We start from the raw sequence: 12,534 nt of genomic DNA on the forward strand, positions 1-12,534 counted from the left end.
ACAGACTATCCCAGACAGGCTTTCGTTTTCTACTCAAAATCCAGGAAAAAGTGTTCACTGAGGTTATCCTTTCCTATAGAAATGAAAAAACCCCAACCCTCTGCAACTGGGAATAGACTCGCTAGGGAGTATACCAGGTTATGGGGAAATCAACCTTAAAAATATGGAGAATGTCTAAACCCATTCATAGGAATTATCTACGGTATGTGCCCATCCAAATAGGTAATTTTAAACATTTTTATATCTTTCAATTTTTTTCTCCTGCTGTCCCGTGTTTTTTTTTGTTATTCCCGTTTCCTATTATAAAAGTAAGAATAGACATTTTGTAGTTCAGGACAAGGTATTTCCAAATCCTTAATGATCTGCTGAGTGGGAGAGGACATGAACTGCCATAACATCTAACATGACAGATTCACTATATTTCTAAGGCATGGAGTGATGGGGGTTTATGTCAGTAGGTCTCTTTGCTCTAAAGGGTCATTCTCTTTCTCTTCATACAGATAGGAAATATTTCATATAACATGAAATTCATATGGGATTTGCTTTACTGCTGCATCAAAAGGACAAAACCAAAGTCAGAGTCACTCCTGAAATATTTCTAAGTTGCAGCTGTAATCAGAAAGTCCACTGCTTGAAGCAAAGGTTAGAAATACTGTGATACTTCATGTACAGGTAAAATAGCGATGGCATGCACTTTAGCATTCACCTTTGTCTTCTGAGGTTTAAAAAAAAAATTTCCTCATCTGCACTAGGACTTTTTTCTGTAATTTCCCACAACTCTACCACTAATGATAATACTGTGACATCTCAAATTTACTTAAAGGTGATCACCAGCCATTATATTAACAACTGCTATCTGCAAGAGGTTAGATGGCTTCTGTCTGAAATGCTAATAACTGCCTGGAGTCTTGTCTGCTTTTGCCTTGCTTCCTCCTTCCATTTGAATAACTCAGAGGAAGAAAAAACTGGGAATTTTAACAGAGGTGTCTGCACTGTAAGTACAATCTCTGCCATCCATCTTGCGCTCTTACATCAGGCATGGGGTTACTACTGGAAACAGGTAGTCTATTGCTTCCTAAAGTTTTTGTATCTCTTTACTACCCTGCTACTAACAGTATTGTTATTGGTAGTAGTAGTAATAATATTGCAATGTGTTGTAGGGCATTGAGCTTAATGTTCTCTAAATACTGAACAAGAAATAGCCGTTCCCATGAAGATCTTATGGTCTTCATGGTCTGGACTTACAAAGAGCAGGAAATATTTCTTACATCCACTGTGAATCCAGCCTTCTAAGAAACACATACACTTTATAATACAAAAAGCATAATTACACTCTAATTACAGTGTAGTTACATTTTTAACCTAAGATTTCCACTAATCTATATAATAAGGTACTTCATGGACTGTCCAAAAATAATTACAGTGTAAAATAACATAATTAATATACCTGCATTTAAAAATATACTCAGATCCTCAGCTGAGTTAAATCATTATCTCTCTGATGATATCAGTCTGGTTCCTGTGCATTAAAAAGCAAATCATGGGAGCAATAATGTCTCAATTATGTAGTTAACCTTCTGGTTATATTAATTAGTGATGATTAGGCATGGGAAACCATAATTATGTCACGTACATAACATCCCTTCGAAATTGCGTCATGAATCCAAATACAAAAGGCAGATGTGAACATCTAACTAGGTCCATATCTGACGTCTAGAACAAATCTGAAACTCAATGATTTGATCCTCTACCTCCTATCCGAAACACATCCAGTGGTGATAGCTCTGCTGGTGTCACACTTGCAGAAGAAACTGCGGTTTGTATTTGTCCCAGAAGGGAAATGCAAGGTAGAACTGTCCCGTATTCTGATTTCACATGGTGGTTACTAAAATCTGACTTAAAAAAAAAATAAGAGACAAACAAAACATCTAGGTCCAGTTCAGTTCCTAAAGGAGGAAACCCTGAAACTAAAGCAGCACCTTCTCTAACTCACCACATTTAGCCATTTGTCTGGGGTATGAACAGCTAAAAATCAGCGCCTCTTACTCCTGTTTGCAGGAGATCCTGGCAACCAGAGCGTTATTTGCACAGGATCTTTCTGAAGAGTTGCTCCTCACTGACTCCAAAAACACAGTGGTAAACACTCTACTGGGGAAACTGGTTTTCCTGAGGCAGCTGTCTGAGAAGATCGCGGTATTGAGAAGAGGGACTCAGAGCAAGCAGTATTTTCCACCACTGTCCCCATGCCTAGCTTGAGACCGAAGTTTCTCACCTTCAAGGATAAAGGAGAGAAAAGCCAGTCTGAGCTAACAGTCTTCCCCCAGTATACCAGAGATATGCTTTAACCCAGCAGATCATTCCCTCACAGCAGGACTACAGTAAGTAATTAATGTGTAGGTCATTCAGTCCAAATTTAGAAAAATATTAAACATTTCACTTTTATATAGGCTTCTATCACCTACTGAAAACCATAGAAGCTCTGCACTGGAATAGGAATTATGGACCTAAACATTTGTACAAGACCTGGGTTATTCCTGTCATTAGGATGGCAGCATCCTACCATCTCGGCAGGAAAAAAGGACAAGTGCAGAAGAACATGACAGAATTTCCATTAAAATTAATCCTTTGAAAAGTCAATGTCAGAAGAAGTTATGTTTTTGACCAAACAAATATACTTTTAAATGGATATTTTGCAAATGTCAGGTTGAAACGTTCCGAAGTTAGGAGCTGCCAGAATTAAGGTTGCCTGTGTATTCTGCATAGCATTCCACTTGCAAGCACTTTGTGGCTGTTATTGCCTGTTTTTTGCTTTTATTTTTTAAATCTAAGTAACTTGACTCTGAAAGGCTAACTTGCAAATCTGGCTTTTGTAATTCTGGGAAATTCCACTTTGCACACTTTCTCGTTTATAATCACAGAATTATTATTTAATGTATTGTTTGCTTTTTGCTGTGCTAGCGGCAAGGGACACCGGTACAACATGGGCCGCAGTTACGTGTTGCCCCCCAGAATTAACAGCCTTGGGGTCTTCAATGCATCTACTTTACGGTGTCAGGTCACTCGATAGAAAACCCTACCCTGTGAAGACCCCAGGTCTGTGACACCCTGGGCATATCATGGACAGAGCAAGGTGTCATTAGCTGGGTGATTTAAGGGACTAAAGGCACGTGGCACTTTGCAGGATGTAACCCAGTATGACCTTGGTAAGACACGCTTCCTGCCTTTTAGCTCACCAAACCGCAAAACTGTTGCCTAATATTTACCAGCAGCAGCAGTTCCCAGGCACTGCAGGCTGTTCTCTAATGATATTTCCAATTCAGTCTGAGACTTCTGAATGAAATTTCTGTAGAAGGGTTACTTAAATGTTTTCTTTTTCAACCTGAAGTCCATTCATATACTGTTACAGAAGCAATTCTCGCAAATATCTCACTTCAAGGGAGGTGGTTTTTTTGCTTTTCTTTTGCTCTTAGCAGTGGCTGTGACAAGAATGACAGCGCAAAACACAACAGAAAGTTATAAACATTACTTTTCCTTAGACAGCAAACAAAATCCCGGACTACCACCATCCTAGATGGGAAACTGAGCCACTCTGCTTTCAGAAACTCCCACCCTTGCCTCATCCTGGGGCTGCAGGGTGTGTATACATTGAGTGCAATGCTACTGCCGTTTCAGCTGATGCTCCCGGCCTGTATGGATGCTGATGCTTTTGGGGCCAGCCCGAAGATGAGCTTCACCTACAGGCATTGTTTGAGGCTCCTTGGGAGTGACAAATTCGGGACCTCTCAAGCAAAGGTGGGTCACCCTTCTCTACAGCTGTCTAAAAAGGAACACCAGCAGAGGAATAAACAATGGAGGGAAGGTGTTTTTCATCACTTCAGTGTTTTCTTGCCTTTATTTCAACTTGCTACACAAGCAAGACAGTGTCATTTGGCCCCACTCTTTGGTAGGCACCTCATGACACCCAACAAAAAGGTTGCCATAATCTGACAACAAGCATGAACCTCCCCTTCCCCGCTGTCATCCTTTTCTCCATCCTGCTACACAGATCTCTTTTTCCTAAGCTCACACCCCTTGTTCAAGTTGGCATCCATCCCTGTCACAACCTGGCACGTTCTCTGCTCCTCCTGCTGGCCTCTTAACCCTCTCAGCACTTTCTTTCCAGCAAACCCTCTCACGCTGCGGAGCTGTGCGCAGCAGCTGAAGAGTTGGCACAGGTCAGACCATGCCAGGGGCCACTGTCACAATTTAACAGTGCAGATGATTGAATTAGAGTTTATCGGTATTAATGAGGCTGAACCAATCATGCAATTCCTTGGGGTCTTTTGCCTCACTCTTCCCTTTCCCTTCTGGAATCTCGACCATCCACTCTATCCCACTCCTTCCCAGCTGCTTAGGAAGCTGCTCCAGAGATGCTGGGTGCAGGACTGGTGAGGCCATGGTTCGGTCCCCTTGGTTAGTGGCACAGATGCATTGTCAGGAGACAGACAAAATAGGAGGCAGGGGGTCAGAGGATGCATACACCTACAGGGCTTCTCTTGAGGGGAAGAGCAAGAAAATGTAGGGGTTTGGGGGGTTGACGTTTTTAAGAAAAATAGAAGACCCTTCTCCAAACCTTGACTCTAGCTTGTGGCTTTGCATATTTAGTCATCTCTCACCGCAGCAGAGGACTGGGATTGAGTACTACAAGCATGAATGGAATTTAAGAAATTAACTGTAAAGATGCAGAATTCTGTCCACAGGTAAGAGTTCCTGCTATCAAAAAGCCAACATGAAGGGGTTTGGGTCTGGCCTGCCACTGCTGAGATTTTGCATTGAGAGTCATGGCTGGGGTTCACACTTATGATACGGCGGAACTCTGACAAAAACTTGGATGTGATTGCACCAAACAACGCTGCCTCAGCAAGCCGCTTTGGGCATGTTTCCCGCTCCCTTTCCAACGTACCGTCCCAGCAAGCTCATTAACCACCCAGATGCATTAAAAGTGCTTGGAACAGAAATGAGAACAAAAGGAACGAAAACAATTCTTCTGCTAAAAGAGCTGGGATTTATGTTTGTTCTTCGTCTGCACCTTCCTCTGCCTGGGTGCAACACAAAGGAAATCCCTGCAGCTGATTCGGGACTTCACAAACTGAGGGATTATGCGCTACAGATACTGACAGGCGCCTTTGCTTACAGCCTGGCAATCACCACAACAGTAATCTCCTCTCTGAGATAAAGCCCATCAATCTTATTCTTACACCAACCTGTTCCCCTCTGCCCCTCAGACAGAGCTGGAAGAGCAGCCCCCCTCGGGAAGGATGCTAAAATCTGTCCTTCCTCGGCTCTCTCCTTTTTTAACTTACTCTTTCGGCTGGCATCCCATCAAAGTCAGGTCAACACATATCCATTTTCTGTGCTGAGCTGACTAGTTTTCAGCAACAATTTCTCCTTTGTTTTGTAACAGAGATCAATAAAACTGCCCCTCTCTCATATTGGCCGAGATTCCAGCAACGTCATTTGCTCTTTATTGTTGCTACTGCTTTGGTTTTTTTCCTTTTTTCTTTTTTCTTTTTTTTTTTTTTTTTGACAAGGCACAGATCAATTTAACAAGATGAAAACGACTTAGACTTTCACTCAAGGTAAAATCTGCACTTTATAACCCAGGATGTAATTTACAATCCTGTCATTAAGCTCTGTTAATCCTATTATTATGAAGATAAATAATTACCCATAGCGAAGAAAGGGATTCCCAACAGAGTAGAATTATATTTTCCATCAGTAATGAAAAATATCCCTGCCGCAGTGACACTGGAAATACAGATAGTGAGTACTCCCAAGAGTCCCAGGAAAGGTTTGCTACGCAGGCAGTCCTTCATGGAGCTCGAGAGGGTAGCAGTCAGGAGAATCAGCATCAGGCTCACCAAAATCTTGCCCCTGGCCAAGAGACTGGTCTGGTGGAAGTCCTTCCAGAGGCTAAAGGACGCTAGTGAGTAGAGCTGCAGATCTTGGTGATCCAGCTGCATCTTGTGCATCAGTTTACAGAATTCACTCTCCCACTTCTCCCCAATGAGGTCCTGGGTGACAGAGCCATACGTTTGGAGGTAGTAAGTGATTTGGATGGCTCTGGCTGATTTGACTCTCTGGTCCTTGCTGTTTGGTACTTCCATGACCCCTCCGAGCTGGTGGCCAATAAAACTGCTCCTTCCATCCTGGGAGGGAAAGCAAAAAAGATGAGCATGTGGTTATCCTGCATAAGATGTGATACAGCGATACCGTTTGACTCTACCTTCCTTCCACAGACATGGCAAGAGCTCGGCTCAAAGCCACCGCAGTCAACAGCAGTCGTGCCGTTCACTTCAGTGGGCTTTGGGACGCACCCCTATTCCCTGCCACAACTCTGTTCCTTACTCATTATAGGCTCATTCGCAATTCTGTGCTGCAGTTCAGGGACTGCCCAGATACTCGTTGCCATCCCAGATGTTCAGGGACTGCAATGTAGCATGCAAGCTCCTCACCCCGCGGGAGAGGATCGCTTTCCCACATTGTAACTGTCACAGAAAACAACAACAACAAATCTCCAATTACTGAAGTATGAAATGTTTGAGAGGAAGATCAATTTCTGGAAGATTTGTGATTTCCTGACACTTTGGAAACGCTTTGAAAAAGTTGGAAATGTACAGAAAATGAGGCCTGGTTCCTCGGTACACAGATGTATATGTAGACAGATCCAGTTTAGTAGCTACTCTGGCTCTAGAACAACGTAATAAAAATCAGACTTTTTGAATTGTTTATTTGAAGTTTCATGGATTTCTATCAGTGGCACAGAGATAAGAATCTACCTTACACCTCGATTTAGCCAGGATTCATTTTTTTATAGTTCAAGAATATAAACCTTACTCTCGTCTCACTTATTTCAGTATATGCTAGGACATAAAAACTCCATGACAATCAGTGAAGGACACATCAGGTGCACTCAGGATCAGCCCCCATCTATTTACAAGACCAGACTACCTTTTTGTAGAGTTATCTGGTCCCATTTAGACGTTTTTTTTTTCTTTTTTGTAAGAAAGGTCCTTGCTTTTTAGCCACTGGTTATTCTAGTTCTCTAGAATAACTGTGATGTGTCCCTCTCAAGGCAGAGGAAGCTTGTGTGGATTTAGATCAAACCCAGTTGCAAACTGAGGAAGAAGACTCAGTAGATTGGATAAAAATGTCCTAGTACAAGTAATCTCTTTGATCAAAAACTCTAAACCCAGGGATTAAATGTCTGTTGCACACCAAAACCCAACATTTTGCTTTTTTTTTAATGTAAATGGGATTAAAAGTTTTCCAATTTCTTTCCGCTTGTATTTAATAAGAACACAAAATTATCAAGCCAGTTAATATAGAAAACATCTTTCAGCAGCGAGATAATACTCTTTGCCTAGATGCGCTACAGGAATGAGCTGACTGACAGCTGGAATTTGGGAGATGCTGTGCCCTACACACACACATGGAAGCAGTCATCTGCAAAAGGCCAGAAGCATTTGGGGGAGACACTTTTAGCATCTATTACATCCAACGTTAACCATTTCTAGAAACACCTGTGCTGCACACAGGTCATTATCTGTAATTGCCAGACCTTCTTGCCTTAATGATTCCCATCCTAAGGAAAAATCAATGAAGCAAAGTACCAGGCTTTATGAAACATAGATATCTTCCGGAATGTCTGCTCATAAAGCAAAAATATCAGAAATTGAGAGACAGTGCTGAAAATGTTTTATATACTCACCTTGCCTTGTCTCTGGTATGTAAAGGAACTAATCCTCCCACTGAGAAATTTCTGCCTATGCCTGCTCTCATGGCAGGAGCTCACACTGCTTTCAGCATTTGCCTGCCACAGCCCAGGGAACGTGACAAAGTGCTTTTCAGAAGTTCATTTTTTCCCTATTCCCAGTTGTTATTTCCCATTGAAATAATGGCTTCTGGCGAGGTATCCTGGCACGAGCTGACATGAAAGGTGATTTACAGTCTAATGCCAGCTTCTCAAATCACCTGAAGCCTCATTGCAAATGTCATATAAGCAGAGACAGCTAGTACAGAGGGGCAGCTGGTGCTGTTTGGACTCCAAAAAATCCTCGTCTCTGGCATGTCTTGTTAGAATCCTGTTTTGATTCATTATTTCTATTTTTTTCTAAGGAGGGGGTCATACCTAACACTCGCACGCTCACAAAAGGTACATTTCCAAGCTGGTAATTAAGGTTTGAGCAATACAGTCCCTGCTCACATCAGATGCAACTTCGCAGTTAAAAATCTCCTTTGGCATTGCTTTGAAATTTTAGGGAGAAATGTCATATTTCCTCAGTATATACACAGTGTTGACATTCAAACGTTTTCAGCCACTGCAGGATACTTTAGCAGCACAGCTCCAAACTCAGACAATGGACTGTAATTCAGATTTCATTGATTCACTATGCAGCACGCACGGCAAGGTTATGGGAAACTTTGCGATGACCATCTGCCTTCCTCTGCGAAAGGTGCACCGAATGACGGCAACATTTCAAAAGAGGCAACAAAGCAGGCACAAATAAATCATGTTCTGCCGTATCTCCCATGAAAGTAAGATAACAGCTATTTGTTACACTGATGTACAATAGGGCACCCAGCTCATATGTCAGCAAAATAGAGAGTGAGCTTTCAGATGGAATCGAGGAAATCACAGATGCTGAATTGCTTTGAGGTCGTTTTGTCCGTCCCCTCCCTTCCAAAGGCAGATTGCTTCCTATCTACGCAAGGGTTTTGTCTTTGCTGCTTTTATTGCATGCAAACACGAACCTGCCACCATGGCATTTGGGAAAATGGGGCCCTTTTCTAATACAGCTCACAAGTTGGTTTTGTCAAATGCTCCAAGTGAGATAAAGGTCCTGTTGCACTAGGCAAGGCTGTCACATCAATGGTAACAATTCCTCAGGAAGGAAGACAGAAGAAAGATGGGAAAAAATATTGCCTTTCATCCCATTTTACAGATGGAGATTGAAGTGTGGGAAAATGAAGACCCAGCTGCCAACATGACTTTCAGCATTTCCTAGAGGCCTCCAAGCCAGGGACCTAACCACCTCTTGGTGTCTCATGGGCACTTCAGGGGAGTTATTCACCATCCCAAGTTCTCTGTTGTCCTCCAGGACCACCTTGGTGAAAGAAGGAGACAGGAATGGCTAAGCTCCTGGGTTAAGCCTAAGGTTTGGGAAACAAAATGAGGCCACAGTGACTTGTATAAACGAGGCCTGAAGGCCAGGCAGGTTTTGAACAAGATCCCTCATTCCGCCTAGTTCCTCAATGAAAAAAAGCACTTCCTGCTGCTAATTAACACGTCCTTCCTGGTATATGCTTACCTGATGCTGTTTTTAATTTCATAACAATAGTTTCATGTTTCACGCTACAGATCCTTTACACAGTTTACCTACATATGTTGCTACTCTTTGATCTTATACACAGAAAAGCAAACTCAAAAAATAGAGTAATAATAATACTTATTGGTTATACACCATTTTACACCCATGTATCTCCAGAGGATCTACAACACAAGATGATAACTGTCTTTAGCAAGGTCACCAGCATGTCTGGAATCTGAATTTTAGATTCTCAGGCTGTGTCTATGTGTCTTTCTCTTTTTTTTTTTTTTTTTTCTTTTAATGTCTAGTGAAAACTTCACAGTGTCTGTTCTCCCAGAGGACAAAAAGGGCCATCATCCATTCTGATGGCAGCTAATTCTCTCCAGATCTGAGCATCTTTAAAAATGGCATGAAATATAGATCACTTGCTGGGGTATGTGATATTTGATCTTAAACAGGGACCAAGCAAAAATCTTTGCTTTGATGGATACTATTAAATTGTTTTTTATATAATCCCTTCTGTTTTTCTAGATGCCCCAAAGCCATCTGGTAGATTTAGACTCTGAAAGGGAGGAAGACAAGAACTAAGGACTCTCAAAGGAACGAGAGATGACAGACGTCAACAGCATTATCCACCTTTTCCCCCAGGATGATGGATTTTGCCACCTGCCTTTATGCAGATCTGGCCTTGCATGTGGTTGAAAACCCAAACTCCTTGTCCGTTCAGTGGTAAAAATCACTAATGGTGAATGGATGGATGCAGAATAAGCCCCTACCATATTTCAGGCTAGAAACTTGTCTGTAAAGGATGCTTGGACCTTTAATATCCTAAAAAGATGTGTAAATGGCATGGGGATGTTTGGCTTGCTCCAGAGCTGAGTGCAAGACCTCTCAGATTAAACAAAACCAGCTGCTCCTACTGAGCTAAATATCTTTTGCTGGTGCTAATGCAGGCATAGATCCTCTCGGCATGCAGCCCAGAGGGATACTAGCAATACTCCCTTACTACTAAATTACCTGTGAGACCTTTTTTGTTTCCTTAATAGTTTCAGTTTGGCTGCTGCAGCCCTGCCTCCCATCCCCGGGGTTACGTGTGGTCCCTGCCCACTGCCACACCAGCCCGGGACAGATCGCCTTCTCCTCCCCACTTTGAATGGCACCAGCCTCCACCGGTTTCCTTCTCATGGGAAAAACAGAGGGTTTAAAGTATTTTTGAGATAGTATGGCTCCTGCCTTCCCAGCACCCTGCTCAGTGGAGGCTAGGGCTGGTGAGAGGTTTAAAAGTCATTTCAGATCCCTGGCAAGGAGGAGAGGAGCCCTTGAACCCTACTGCCAGATCGCTCTCATTCAAGTACATTTGCAGAACCTTTGCCAGCAAATTTATCTCTATTTTTATTTTTCTTTAACTGCTACCTCTTATCAACTGGAGTGATGGATAATTATCAAGCTACTTTCCAGAAATGTTAGGATAAAGCATACAATCCTGGCTAAACTCTATTTTATCTTAAAAGCTTAAAAATGTTCAAGAGAGGGCAACCAGGAATGTCTGTCGAAATATATTGTGTGATAAACATCCTAATGAGATCAATGCATTTGTTTCTCCCCGTGATAAGGACATTCCTACTCTACCAAATGTAGGTCAAAGAAAGTATTACACTAAAATCCACAGAGGTTACGATGAAGTCAGTTGCTTTAGTTCACCTAAAGTTTTCAAGGTATAATAGAATAAAAATCCCCTTTCTTCGAGTCATTTAAGGTTTAACATGTTTGGTTGCTCCTACCTCCCTCTAGCTCACTGTAAAACTTTCAAGGTTTTTTTTTTTCTCCCCAACTGAACTGATTTCTCTGTCCCTGTCCCTAGTATATAGAGACCTTATACCAGTCAATCCCTATTACACAGCCACCAATTACCGACAATTCCTGAAGCATCTCTTTCAAACGGTCGCACGTAACGCTGATTTATGTCAGCGCAGCAGTTTTCCTGCCCTCAGAGCTGTGTAGATGCTCTTGCACACCCACCAGACTGCTTGCTGTGCTTGTCCCTGTGCAGCTATTCTGTATGGCTCAGTGATGGAGGGAGAGTCCAGGGCAAGTGAGCCCTGAGGGCAACGCATTCGAGGTAAAACTGCACCTCGGCTGACTGGGAACAGGGACGCAGCAATGGCCATGTGGTCTGTTCACTCAGCAAAAATAAAATGTATGAAAGTGGCCATGAGAAGCTATCCAGGAAATAAACCTCTAGGTCTCTGCTGCAATAAAGAACAATTCAGTTATTTTGGCAACGGTGAGGTTCAGCTCACCAGCTAGTCAAGCAAATTTGTTTTATAGTCACTGGGAAGAGTCAGGCATGTCCAAAGGATGGTCCGCCCCATCCTAAGGTATGGGTAAAAACCAGACTTGCCTTCTGCAGTTGCCTTTCTCTCTCCATTTACGACAGAGGCACAAGATTACTTAAGACTTGATCCTAGCTTTTATCAGGCAAAAAAGCTAGGAGAGATTAACTCACCCTCAGTGGCAAATGCAGACACAAAACTAGCTGACCTGTCTTGTCATCCCTGGCTCATATTGGCCCCTTCACAGACATGTCCTGCACATTGACAAATGTACAAACCTTGATCCCCCTCCCAGGGAAACCAAGGATCACCAGAGTGATTTTTAAGTGAAGGAGATGTGTACCCAGAACACCCAAAAGGCAACCAGAACCGTCTGGCACGTCTTTTTGATGAGTCTGGGGTCGTGCTCCTTTCCTTTACTGCTTTGGTTTTCTAATTTTTGATCAGGTAATTTGAAAAGAGACAAGAACAGGAGAAAAGTATTTCAAGAGACTTATATACTTTAGGATTAATAACAGAGAAGAAGAGAAGCGTTCCTAATACACATCTATTCCTTCCAAGTAAATCAAATTATGGAGGAATTCATAAGGGTGCAATAGCAGAGTGTGATTGCTACTGGTGACCTCTTCTGTGTGGAGGAGCTTCTAGTGCTGGACACGCTGTATTTCTAAGTGGTCCTGCCCACTTTGCTCCTTCAGTATCACCCCATCAGGTTTTCAGCTGTCAAGAGATGGGAGGGCCAGAGGGAAAGCAGAAAGGCTCTCCCTCCACCTTTGCTTCTTCTGCACATCCCTCAAGAATGAAAATACAAGACAAGCTCTCTCCCTTCCAGACCAGCTCACTCCACACCA

General features: G+C 42.6%; 1 protein-coding gene across 2 annotated transcripts in view; it reads right to left on the bottom strand.

Moving 5' to 3' along the window:
- Nucleotides 1–12,534, bottom strand: part of PTCHD4 (patched domain containing 4) — a 94,060-nt gene that overhangs the window by 62,159 nt on the left and 19,367 nt on the right. For both annotated transcript variants that reach the window (XM_075148013.1, XM_075148012.1), the window contains exon 2: nt 5,708–6,188. In XM_075148013.1, coding sequence (XP_075004114.1) covers nt 5,708–6,188 — 481 coding nt within the window. The remainder of the gene's footprint in view (nt 1–5,707; nt 6,189–12,534) is intronic.

The sequence above is a fragment of the Calonectris borealis genome, chromosome 3 (assembly GCF_964195595.1).
Source record: "Calonectris borealis chromosome 3, bCalBor7.hap1.2, whole genome shotgun sequence".
Classification (NCBI taxonomy): Eukaryota; Metazoa; Chordata; class Aves; order Procellariiformes; family Procellariidae; genus Calonectris; species Calonectris borealis.